This window comes from Salvelinus sp. IW2-2015, unplaced genomic scaffold (assembly GCF_002910315.2).
Source record: "Salvelinus sp. IW2-2015 unplaced genomic scaffold, ASM291031v2 Un_scaffold3030, whole genome shotgun sequence".
Taxonomy (NCBI): Eukaryota; Metazoa; Chordata; class Actinopteri; order Salmoniformes; family Salmonidae; genus Salvelinus; species Salvelinus sp. IW2-2015.
This window is the reverse complement of record NW_019944322.1, coordinates 56,664-69,415: the sequence shown is the minus strand read 5'-3', so window position 1 is coordinate 69,415 and position 12,752 is coordinate 56,664. Positions and strand designations below refer to the sequence as shown.

At 41.3% G+C, this 12,752-nt stretch overlaps 1 protein-coding gene across 8 annotated transcripts in view; it reads right to left on the bottom strand.

The window, feature by feature from the left end:
• Positions 1–12,752, bottom strand: part of LOC112075205 (uncharacterized) — a 49,001-nt gene that overhangs the window by 3,651 nt on the left and 32,598 nt on the right. For 5 of the 8 annotated variants that reach the window (XM_070440808.1, XM_070440809.1, XM_024142231.2 and 2 more), the window contains 3 exons: positions 12,694–12,738; positions 12,089–12,183; positions 11,752–11,988 (listed from right to left, as the gene is read on the bottom strand). The exons of the other annotated variants lie outside the window; for them this stretch is intronic. In XM_070440808.1, the coding sequence (XP_070296909.1) occupies positions 12,106–12,183; positions 12,694–12,738 (123 nt within the window). In that variant the 3' untranslated portion in view covers positions 11,752–11,988; positions 12,089–12,105. Of the gene's footprint in view, positions 1–11,751; positions 11,989–12,088; positions 12,184–12,693; positions 12,739–12,752 lie in introns of those variants that run through there. 8 annotated transcript variants of the gene reach the window in all.

The window sequence follows — 12,752 nt, the reverse complement described above, 5'->3', positions numbered from 1 at the left end:
CGGTACCGAGTCAAATGTGGATACATAAGTCATGACTAAAGATGAGCTTCCACCAATGTGTTTCAGCTGTCAAGTTTTTCCAATCAGCGCAGCGTGAAGCGACGAGAGACAGATTTTTAAGTAATTGAGCAAGCAAAAATTGAAATCGGCTTGGTCTAACTACTGTATGCACCTTATTAAGTGGCAATCTGCTATTGGTACATACATTTTGGACTTTTGAATAATTATATATACACCACATTGATTCTAAGACTATAAATTCTAATTGCATATGAGATTACTTCAACTGTCAACCCAATCAGAACCCAAATATATAAAACTTGTTTTATTCCATTGTTTTTAAATGTGTAATTGTAAACAACAAACTATATAGCCTCAAACCATGGCTAAAACTATCATTTTGATATCATGGATGGTGGTGCATCCATAGCTCTGTCTATAAATGTGATGTGGTACATTTTTCCAGACCATCCTTCAGCTGTTACCAATCAGTGGTGCCCACTTGTGTTTGAATTATTAGATTGCCTAGATGGTTGCGTTCACACAGCAGCCCAATTCTATGTTTTTTTTTCAGATCAGCTCTGAAAAAGATCTGTTGTGAAAAGATCTGATGTGATTGCTCAAAAGACCAATTATGTGGAAAAAATCAGAATGCAGCTGCCTGTTGTAAACTCAGCATTTGTGACTTTCTGAAAAAATTCCCCCTCCCTTATATATCTCATGCTGTTTAGGGGAGCAAGTCAATACAACACACACATATAAAGTGAATTGATTGAGTGCTCTACGATAATGATGGCTGGTCGACGATTCACGCTCAGATGAGTCATTGAGAGCCCCGAGACAAAAGTACAAATGTCTTTTTATAGCCACCTCCCACCTTTCAACCTACATGACGAACAACAGTTGTATAGAATGGGTCACAAGGTTAAGATTTGTATGAAAGATACCTATAATTCATAGACAGTATCTGCTGTGTCAACAGTTTTCATTGTGTAGAGACCAGTGTCTGGCCCCCCAACTCCATACTGGAGCCATGTCTCCCTGGTACCATATAAAACTGAAACATTAACTCATGCTCTTTAGGTTTTATCACCCAAAAGACATTGTAAATCTTCTGTCAGTGTCATCTCCCAGAGGCCCATCCTCAGTAGAACACACACACAATAGTTATAAGAATCCTCTTATGTTGCATATAACAACCATTTGATGCAATAAAAGTATTATAACATCTTGCAATTTTCCACCATAATAGACACATTACAGTACTGTAATCCAGTGTATTGTGCCTCACCATACTGACTGCTCTAGGTCTATGTCACTTTGTCTTGTTATCTGTTTCAGAGAGTCTTGGAGCTGGATGCCGCTGCAATTCAGCACGTTTATATTTACATTGAGGCTGGCTTCAACCTTGTCACATCTGCTCCTGCTACACCCTCTGGTGTTCATCCGGTGTCTTCTTGACCTGCAGTTACTCCCCCAGTACTCTCTCTCTATCTCTCCCTCTGTGTGATTGTGTGGTTGGAGACAGGTGTGCTGGAGTCAGAGCAGATCCATACCAGCTGCAACTCGTTCCATAATAAAGACCTCTACAAATACTCAGTCCTGCCACTTCTACTCCTCCAGATTGTAATCTCTGCTCAGTCAGTTCATGCTTCTAGCCATTTCTGATTATTCAAGATCCTGTTACTCTGCTGTGCCTGTTTCCCTGCCTGACGCTGTTTATCCTCTCATTGCAGTTTACTGATCTGTCTCTGGCTCCTGTCTCCCGTTCCACATCTCACCACCCTAATACCCTGCTCTGGATTTAGTTCACCACCACTACCTTGRATTCCCCTCCGGACCTGTATTTCCTGTTCTACTCATCTAACTCCAACCTCAGTCTTCACATCTGGTTTTCTACAACTCATCCGAGCTTCACCGGATCTGCACTCCTTATCTTCCTGTGTAACAATAAATATCTTGGTTCATTCATCCCTGTTTCCTCATCGGAGTCTGCTCTTGGGCTCCCTGTGTCGCTCTGCCTAACAAACCTAGCCAAAAGGGGACGGAACATTATTGGCCACCGTGCCATTGTGAATGTCCCTGGACAGCGTGGAGGGAATATCACCATGTGTGCAGCCGTTAGCCAGCAAGGCATTCATCAGATTTTTATGAATAATGACTAAATTATGTATACATTTGACTTAGAACTATAACTAAACAGAATACTACTATGTTACTGTATGGATGCATGAATCTTATTATCATAATGCTAAATATGTGTGTCATTTTAATCAAGAATTAAAACAAGGACTGTCTGTTCCTTGTTAGAAAGAATGGAGTTATCAGACAGGCTGGAATGCTATGATCCTTACAGGACATTCTGTCTCTACCCAGGGAGGGGAGAGAYCTTGGGCTGGTTGTAGATTGTTTAACAGGTGGCAGACAATGTAAGAAGGCTGAACTGTATTGCCATTGTATCCGAGAGGAGGAAGGACATTTTAAAACCTATGACGTCATTATTATATAACCTGATGTAAATTGTACTATGATCAGTACTCTCGAGAATAAACGCTATTGATTGATTTTGAGACTGGTTTCTGTCCATTTTATGCAAATAAGTATCTTACAAATTCTTATGAATGGGCAGAGTGTTTTAATTGAACATATAGGAATAAAATTCCTTTAACACTACAACATCGCCCTTATCATATTCCTGGACACACGACATGGCATCCTCATTCCAGAGGGGTGGACCAGAGCAGCCCAGGTATGTTGTCATCTGGGACAACGTGAGTTTCCACCGGGCTGCTCTGGTCCGCAACTTGTTCATCAACCACCCACAACTTATTGTTCTATACCTCCCATATTCCTAAACCCGATTGAAGAGTTTTTTCCGGCATGGCGATGGAAGGCGTATGACCGCCATCCCCTCGCACGCATGCCTCTTCTCCAGGCAATGGAGGATGCATGTGGTGAAGTTGATGTGGTGGCTGGATCCGTCACTCCAGAAGATTCTTTCCCCGCTGTTTAGCCAGGGAGAACATCACTTGGGATGTAGATGAGGTGCTGTGGCCAAAATAGGAGGCAGGATGCAGCCTAATGTCTTTTTTCTTAGATTTTGCATGCCCTTACCTACTATACCATAGAGAAACAAAGGCTCTCTATGGTCAGGGCGTGACAACAGATCTATTCACATGACAAGTGTGTCATTTTGATGGAACAAAACATTTAGGAAATTATGCTGTTTTGAATGCAGTGTCTGCTTTTGCTAGAGATTTGTAGAGTTTAGCATTTTGTGTTTTGGGGAAATGGCCCAAAGATTCAGCAAACGTATTCTGCCCTGGAATTGCGTTCCCATTTTTTATTTTATTTTTTATTTATCCGTTATTTTACCAGGTAAGTTGACTGAGAACACGTTCTCATTTGCAGCAACGACCTGGGGAAAAGTTACAGGGGAGAGGAGGGGGATGAATGAGCCAATTGTAAACTGGGGATTATTAGGTGACCGTGATRGTTGAAGCCAGATTGGGAATTTAGCCAGGACACCGGGGTTAACACCCCTACTCTTACRATAAGTGCYATGGGATCTTTAATGACCTCAGAGAGTCAGGACACCCGTTTAACATCCCATCCGAAAGACGGCACCCTACACAGAGCAGTGTCCCCAATCACTGCCCTGGGGCATTGGGATCTTTGTTTAGACCAGAGGAAAGAGTGCCTCCTACTGGCCCTCCAACACCACTTCCAGCAGCATCTGGTCTCCCATCCAGGGACTGACCAGGACMRACCCTGCTTAGCTTCAGAAGCAAGCCAGCAGTGGTATGCAGGGTGGTATGCTGCTGCAATACTAGTCTTCAATAAAACTCCCAAGGCTTGACTTTTCTTGAATGAATATATTGAAAACGTTTGTTGTGAAACTACAAAATACAAAAAAGAATATACTTTAGTATTCAATTCCCATCGACATACTGTAACTGTACATTATACATTTCAAGTTTAAGTTGCATAAATACGAAGCACGTGCCAAGGTCCCATGTATCTGGCATGATACCAAACCAGATAGCCAATTACCATATGAGCAGCAACTAGCCAACTCCTTTCATGACACTAATAATGTGCAAACACCTCTGTACAATAAAAAAGCATATTAAACTAGAAACAATAACAAAACTACAGTATTGTATGTTTTACAATTCGTTTACATGACGCACAAGCAAACCAATACAGCTGACGGCATACATGAAAGGCAAGGGAATTTGTGCGAGTGAATGCAACCAACTAACATTGATAAGTAAGCAATTCTATCAATTACAAGATTATCATCACTAGCTTTAGCTGCTTCTCTGCGTGCAGAACGACTACTCTACTTCCTGTTACTGTAGTCTTTCTAAGTACCAGAAAGCTCCACTTGGGGGCAAAAAACACCATGGAACACAATGAAAAGCCATCTTAACCACAGTAATAAAATAATATGTTACCGTCTAAATGAATGGCAGCACAAAACGTGTGTAAACAATTGTGGGAAACTATTTTTTTTAAACTCCAGTCCATGGGCTGACTTGGCTAAATAACTGTATGACTTGGCCATGCTCAATGACTGTATGTATGACWTTGCTCAATATATCACGACTCAGGATATGAACCAGATGCAGACACATGAGGCGGATGGTTCGGTTCTCAGAATATTTAATATAACAAAGGGGCAGGTCGAGGGCAGGCATAGGTTCGTAGTCCAAGGCAGAGCCAAAAAGGGACACAACGGCAGGCAGGCAGGTCTTAACCAGGAAGACTTGAAAACTGGAGAAAATGGGAAACATGCTGGTAAGACCTGACAAAACAAGATGAACTGGCAACAGACAAACAGAAAACACAGGTATAAATACACAGGGGATAATGGGGGAAAAAATAGGAGACACCTGGTGTGGGTTGGAGACAAGGACAAGGTAGGAGAAACAGATCAGGGTGTGACACTCTTATTGAAGATGCCCAAACTTTGGAAATAACAATATGTGAAGTCAAAGATACTGGTTTCCATTTGTGGCAATGCTTTTCCCTAAATGCTTATGACAAATCCATCTCCAGAATAGCCTAATCTTTTGAAAATGGTGTAGTAAAAAACACCAGCAACAATAGATAACATTAGCTAGCTAAGGTTAGCAAGATAACTAGCTACAGTTAGCAAGATAACTAGCTAAGGTTAGCGTGCTAGCTAGGTAGCTACACTAACAGCTGTCAGTTACCCATCTGTTTTTGTTTATCCACTCCACGGGGAAATCACCAGTCACCACATTTCTTCCCACCCACAATTTGTGAATATGTAGGCCTGTAAATCGTCTGCGTCATTCTTCGGAGGTGGATCCAAAACAAGCATTTCCTGCAATTAGGCAGAAATTACGTCAAAATGAGGGCAGCATTGTCCTCTGGTGGGTCCTTTAATATAAGGTAAAGTACAGGTGGCTAACTGCCAAGATAAAGGAAACATCAACATAAAGTGTCTTAATAGGGCGTTGGGACACCACAAGCCAACAGAACCATTTGATTGCGCCTTGGCATAGATTGTACAAGTGTTTAGAACTCTTTTTGGAGGAATTCCATGATTTGGTGTTTTGTTGATGGAAAACCCTGCTTAGGCGCCGCTCCAGAATCTCCCATGTGTCCAATTGGGTTGAGCCTGGTGACTGAGACAGACAGAAATACCCTTTAAACCCACTATAATCTTTTGAGACCTCTTTCAATGCAGAATATATATTATATATAATGAAGAGATGTTCTTGTCTACGCCCTAACAATGGGAGTCGATGTCCCAAAGGTGAGAAGGCAGGAGGTCTGCTTAATAAACAGAACGTAGTATTCCCGCATGGCTAGATTTTGATGGGATTGGACCCTTTCACTTCGCCTCTTCCTCTCTGTTCAAATTCACTGAGATCTCTTCTTCTAGCTGTCAGGACCCGGTGTGAGAAACAGTCACTAATAGTCGGCAGAACCCAGAAGATGAGGCAGACACAGCAGTACTAGAGATGGTGGTAACCTTTCACGAGTCACAAACCCGGATCCGGGATCCCCCCCATCAAAAAAGCTGACTAGCATAGCCTAGCCTAAAGCGACAGGGATATCATATAATCAAATGTTCATGAAATCACAAGTCGCAAGACACCAAATGAAAGATACAGATGTTGTGATCCAGCCATCATTTCGATTTTTTAAATGTTTTACAGGGAAGACAAAATATGTATTTCTATTAGCTAACCACCATAGCAAAAGACACAACTTTTTTTTGTCCACCATTTTTTTACTCCATCAGTAGCTATCACTAATTCGACTAAATAAAGATATATATAGCCACTAACCAAGAAAAACTTCATAAGATGACAGTCTGATAACATATTTATGGTATAGGCATATGTTTTTTTAGAAAAATTTGCATATTTCAGGTATAAATCACAGTTCTACATTGCAGCTGCAATCAGAAATAGCGTTGGAAGCAGCCGGAATAATTACAGAGACCGACGTCAATTACCAAAATACTCATCCTAAAACATTTCTGAAAATACACAGCATACAGCAAATGAAAGCCCAACATCTTGTGAATCCAGCCATCATTTCTGATTTTTAAAATGTTTTAACAGGGAAGACACAATATGTAAAATCTATAAGCTAACCACGTTAGCAAAAGCACCACTTTTTTTACTCCACCATTTTTTTACTCCATCAGTAGCTATCACTAATTCGACTAAATAAAGATATATATAGCCACTAACCAAGAAACAACTTCATAGATGACAGTCTGATAACATTTTATGGTATAGCATATGTTTTTTTAGAAAAATGTGCATTTTTCAGGTATAAATCACAGTTCTACATTGCAGCCACTATCACAAAACTCACCCAAAGCGACTAGAATAACTACAGAGAGCAACGTGTATTACCTAATTACTCATCTTAAAACATTTCTGAAAAATACAACAGCGTACAGCAATTGAAAAACACAGATCTTGTGAATCCAGACAATATTTCAGATTTTCTAAGTGTTTTACAGCGAAACACAATATATCGTTATATTAGCATACCACATGAGCTAACATCACCCCAGCATTGAATCAATGCAAAAGGGCCGATAACGTTATCGCACCAAAATATATTAATTTTTTTCACTAACCTTCTCAGAATTCTTCAGATGACAGTCCTGTAACATCATATTACACAATGCATATAGAGTTTGTTCGAAAATGTGCATATTTAGCATCACACAATCGTGGTTATGCTTGTAATCAGTCAAAACATGGCATGCATTCTGGCCGGCGCCATCTTGGAAGGGCACCTAAGTTTACGATTATTTATCGATTAGATTGGACTAAAAAAATACAGGTTGGACAGCTAATGAAAGATGCTTTGGTTATTAATGCAACCGCTGATTTAGATTTGTAAAATTAACCTTACTTGAAATACAGTGTGCGTTACAGCCGACTACTAGTGCCGCAATATTGGCCGAAAAATGCGTTTACATTTTTCCACATAAATACGGAATAAAATCATTACATTTACATTACATTTAAGTCATTTAGCAGACGCTCTTATCCAGAGCGACTTACAAATTGGTGCATTCACCTTATGACATCCAGTGAAACAGCCACTTTACAATAGTGCATCTATATCTTTTAAGGGGGGGGGGGGGGTGAGAAGGATTACTTTATCCTATCCTAGGTATTCCTTAAGAGGTGGGGTTTCGGTGTCTCCGGAAGGTGGTGATTGACTCCGCTGTCCTGGCGTCGTGAGGGAGTTTGTTCCACCATTGGGGGGCCAGAGCAGCGAACAGTTTTTTGACTGGGCTGAGGAACTGTACTCCTCAGTGGTAGGGAGGCGAGCAGGCCAGAGGTGGATGCAGCAGTGCCCTTGTTTGGGTGTAGGGCCTGATCAGAGCCTGGAGGTACTGAGGTGCCGTTCCCCTCACAGCTCCGTAGGCAAGCACCATGGTCTTGTAGCGGATGCGAGCTTCAACTGGAAGCCAGTGGAGAGAGCGGAGGAGTGGGGTGACGTGAGAGAACTTGGGAAGGTTGAACACCAGATGGGCTGCGGCGTTCTGGATGAGTTGTAGGGGTTTAATGGCACAGGCAGGGAGCCCAGCCAACAGCGAGTTGCAGTAATCCAGACGGGAGATGACAAGTGCCTGGATTAGGACCTGCGCCGCTTCCTGTGTGAGGCAGGGTCGTACTCTGCGGATGTTGTAGGCATGAACCTACGGAACGGGCCACCGCTTGATGTTAGTTGAGAACGACAGGGTGTTGTCCAGGATCACGCCAAGGTTCTTAGCGCTCTGGGAGGAGGACACATGGAGTTGTCAACCGTGATGGCGAGATCATGGAACGGGCAGTCCTTCCCCGGGAGGAAGAGCAGCTCCGTCTTGCCGAGGTTCAGCTTGAGGTGGTGATCCGTCATCCACACTGATATGTCTGCCAGACATGCAGAGATGCGATTCGCCACCTGGTTATCAGAAGGGGGAAAAAAATCATAAAATAGTTCTTACTTTTGGCGAGCTTCCATCAGAATCTTGGGCAAGGTGTCTTTTGTCCAAAAGAATCGTTGCTTTGTTGTAAAACGTCCACTTCAACGTCGGAACTAGCAGCTAATAGTAGCTACCTGGCACACACATGTCCAAATCCTCAAACTCAATACTACGAAAATTCTGAAAATAGCAATATACTCGCATAAACTGATATAATCGGTTTCAAATAACTTCGTTATGATGTTTCTAACACCTATTTCGAATTAAATCACAGACGGATATATCTTAGCCCGATAACAAGAGCTATTCAACATGCCATTCTGATTTCCCTCTTGTGCCTTGGCGAGCGACGAAAGAAGGGACACGTCACTCCATTGCCTTTTATAAGCTCTGACAAATACGTAGAAACACCATTCCACTTCTCATTGGTTACTGCCATCCAGGGGAAGGCGGGTGCAGTTCATTTCGATCCATAGGGCATACACAGAGTTTTAAACTGATCCGAGATCAGAGCCTAGTTTTCAGACCTTCGCAGTTCCTGTCATGATTTTTGCTGTAGAAAGAGTTCTGGTTCACCCACAGACATATTTCAAACGGTTTTAGAAACTAGGATTGTTTTCTATCCAATAGTAATATAATATGCATATTGTACGAGCAAGAATTGAGTACGAGGCAGTTTAATTTGGAGACGCAAAATGTCGAAGTTGAAACAGCACCCCCTGTAGTGACAAGAATTAATAAAGGAAAAAATCTTCAGGCAAAAAATATAAATCCACAACGTCAAAAAGTAACGCCAAGAGAAAAAATGAATATCCACCAAGATACAAAGAAAATCCACAAAGTGGTAAGAACAACAGGGAAAAACAAACCTCAAAAGAATAATAAAAACAAACAAGAACATAACCCAGAGTACCTCGGGAAAATCCAACTGGAGAAATACATGTTCACAGCATGGCTGGGGCTGGGTGCTAACACACAAACACTGAGCAAAGAACTGAGGAACACACAGGGTTTAAATACCTACAAAGAAATAGGCACAGGTGCAAATAATAATAGACCAAGGGAAAAACAAAAGGTTCAAAAAAGGCGCAATGGGGGCATCTAGTGACCAAAACAATCCTGGCCAAAATCCTGACACTAGCCATGGTAGCCAAAACAATGGAAACTGGCATTTCTATGCATGACCCTAAGCGTGATGTGATGTTAAATTGCTTAATTAACTAAGAAACCACACCTGGTGGAAGCACCTGCTTTCAATATGCTTTGTATCCATCATTTACTCAAGTGTTTCCTTTATTTTGGGAGTTACGTGCACGTAATAGTTCATACAAGACTATCCCTCAGTTGTTGGTGATCCTGTGTATCAGACATCTGTATGAACGTACACTTCCTACTCAGGCTGGATAACATTTCAGAAAAACATTATGTTACTGCCTGAAGCACTCCTTATTGAATAAGGAACTTAATTTCAAGGGCAATTCCTCCACATATTCATCATCACCAAACCAGTGGTGAAAACAGTGTTTCTGTGATTAGAAAGATAAGACCCTAAAAAAAGCTTGTCTGTGTGACAACATAGGGTAGGATTAAAAGTAAAAAAACGGTGATTTTCAAAACCTGCAGTGAGTTTATAGACAAAGGGAGTGTATTTTCTTGCTCCCTACGTCACAGCGAATCAGTGTTTGAAAATCAGCGTTTTTAAAATGTGCTTTATGATGTCATCAGGTCTATATTTTTTAATACAAAACGTACACATGCGCCGTTTTAACATACACTACATGACCAAAAGTATGTGGACAACAAACAACAGTACCGATCTCGACAAACCATTTCTGTATGGACCTCGCTTTGTACACGGGGGCATTGTCATGCTGAAACAGGAAAGGGCCTTCCCCAAACTGTTGCCACAAAGTTGGAAGTACAGAATCGTCTAGAATGTCATTGTATGCTTTAGCGTTAAGATTTCCCTTCACTGGAACTATGGGGCATAGCGCGACATATAAAAACAGCCCCAGACCATTATGCCTCCTCCACCAAAATGTACAGTTGGTACTATGCATTGGGGCAGGTAGCTTTCTCCTGGCATCCGCCATACCCAGATTCGTCCGTCGGACTGCCAGATATGGAAGCGTGATTCATCACTCCAGAGAACGCCTTTCCACTACTCCAGAGTCCAATGGCAGCAAGCTTTACACCACTCCCGCCAACGCTTGGCATTGGCATTGTGATCTTAGGCTTCTATGCGGCTGCTCGGTCATTGAAACCCATTTCATGAAGCTCCCGACAAACAGTTATTGTGCTGATGTTGCTTCCAGAGGCAGTTTGACATTCGGTAGTGAGTGTTGCAACCGTGGACAGAGGGATTTTTACGCGCTATGCGCTTCAGCACTTGGCAGTCCCATTCTGTGAGCTTGTGTGGCCTACCTCTTCAAGGCTGAGCCGTTGTTGCTCCTGGACGTTTCCACTTCACAATAACCGCACTTACAGTTGACCAGGGCAGCTCTAGCAGGGCAGACATTTTACAAATTGGCTTGTTGGAAAGGTGGCATCCTATGGTGGTGCCATGTTGAAAGTCAGTGAGCTCTTCAGTAAGGCCATTCTACTGCCAATGTTTTCCCATGGAGATTGCATGGCTGTGTGCTTGATTGTATACACCTGTCAGCAACGGGTGTGGCTGAAATAGCCGAATCCATTCACTTGAAGGGGTGTCCACATACTTTTGTATATATAGTGAATGTTGACACTGGTATTGTGTTTGTATTGTGCTAAAGATAATGAAAATGAGGTTGAAAAGTGGTGGAGTTGCCCTTTAAGGATTTTATAGAATAAGGTACTTCATTTAAGGCATATTTCACATGCATTCTGGGACACATCCCAGAATGCAATGTTTTGTTCAAATGCCTTTTCCCTCACCATGTGTAACTCTGTGTTGTTGTTTTTTGTCGCATTGCTTTGCTTTATCTTGGCCAGGTCGCAGTTGTAAATGAGAACTTGTTCTCAACTGGCTTACCTGGTTAAATAAAGGTGAAATAAAAAAATATAAAAAATTGAGCTCAGCTTAGTCACTGAACTATTCGAAAAAGTCAAGCCTTTGTATGACTGTTACAAACTCCTCGAAAAGAGAAAGCTATCCGTATTGAGTTTGTGGTTAGCAAGTTTTTCTTGCGTCAAAAAATCCGGGTTACCCCCCACTGTTTGCTACACTGGTGTCAGAAGTATGATGCATGTGTAAACTAGCAGTGATGTTGAGATACATCCCATTCCACAGATCCTGTTTCTTCTTTATTATTTTCCATTCATTTTTATGAACATTTGTAATATCGGCCCCAATTTCTATACATTACAACTGCAAGTGCTCTTAACATCAAAAGTAAAGACATTTTCTTAAGTAGGCCATGAAATTAAAGATGTAATCCATAAAAACAATTAACATGTCTTCATTGTTGGTACAAAAATGGAACTGCTTTAATCACTTCTAGAATGAGGTCTTGAAGAGGGACGTGGATCTTGAAAAGATTAGAAAACATGAAACACAACATGTTAGTGGTCCTGATTTGACCTGTGACGGTTACTCTAATTACAATGACCACATGAATGACAACCTACTTTGAACCTATTGGAACCTAATTATTGTCCCAGAAGCGCCGCTTCACATATGAAAGCCATGTACAGAGGCAGCTGTAGACTGAAGACACTGCCCACTGGAAAGAGAATAATGACTTGTGTGAGATCCACAGAAGTACTGACTTTTGTTTAACAGCTCCATTATGACAGACACCTTCCATACATTTCACTTCTGTTTTTCTTTTCTTTTTTTAAGTGTCTCCCTGAAGAGGATGTATAATTTCATGATTTGACAAAGCATTATATACTGTAGCAACTCAATAATTGAAAGGTGTCCCTAATGTTTGGTATACTAAGTGTATACAGATGTAGAATCTTAATTTGAGCCAGTTTGCTACAGCAGGAAAATAATCCTGCAGCAACAGGAAATGTGAATTGTTATGTGGATTATAGTTAATGGACATTTTTGTAGGGGTTGATATTCTTTGTTAGGGCAAATCAAGTCTGAAATTTCATAGTGGAAATTACAAACTTTAGAAGCCTTTTTAAAACGCAAATACACTACTAGTTTGCATTTCAGCAACAAAATAGTGATCAAATTAAGATCCTACATCTGTAGTTTTATCATTTGCAATGATTTGACATACCATGACAATGTTTAGAATCCTAGCTAGAAAGCCACGACTTCTGGTCTGTAAAATAAAGG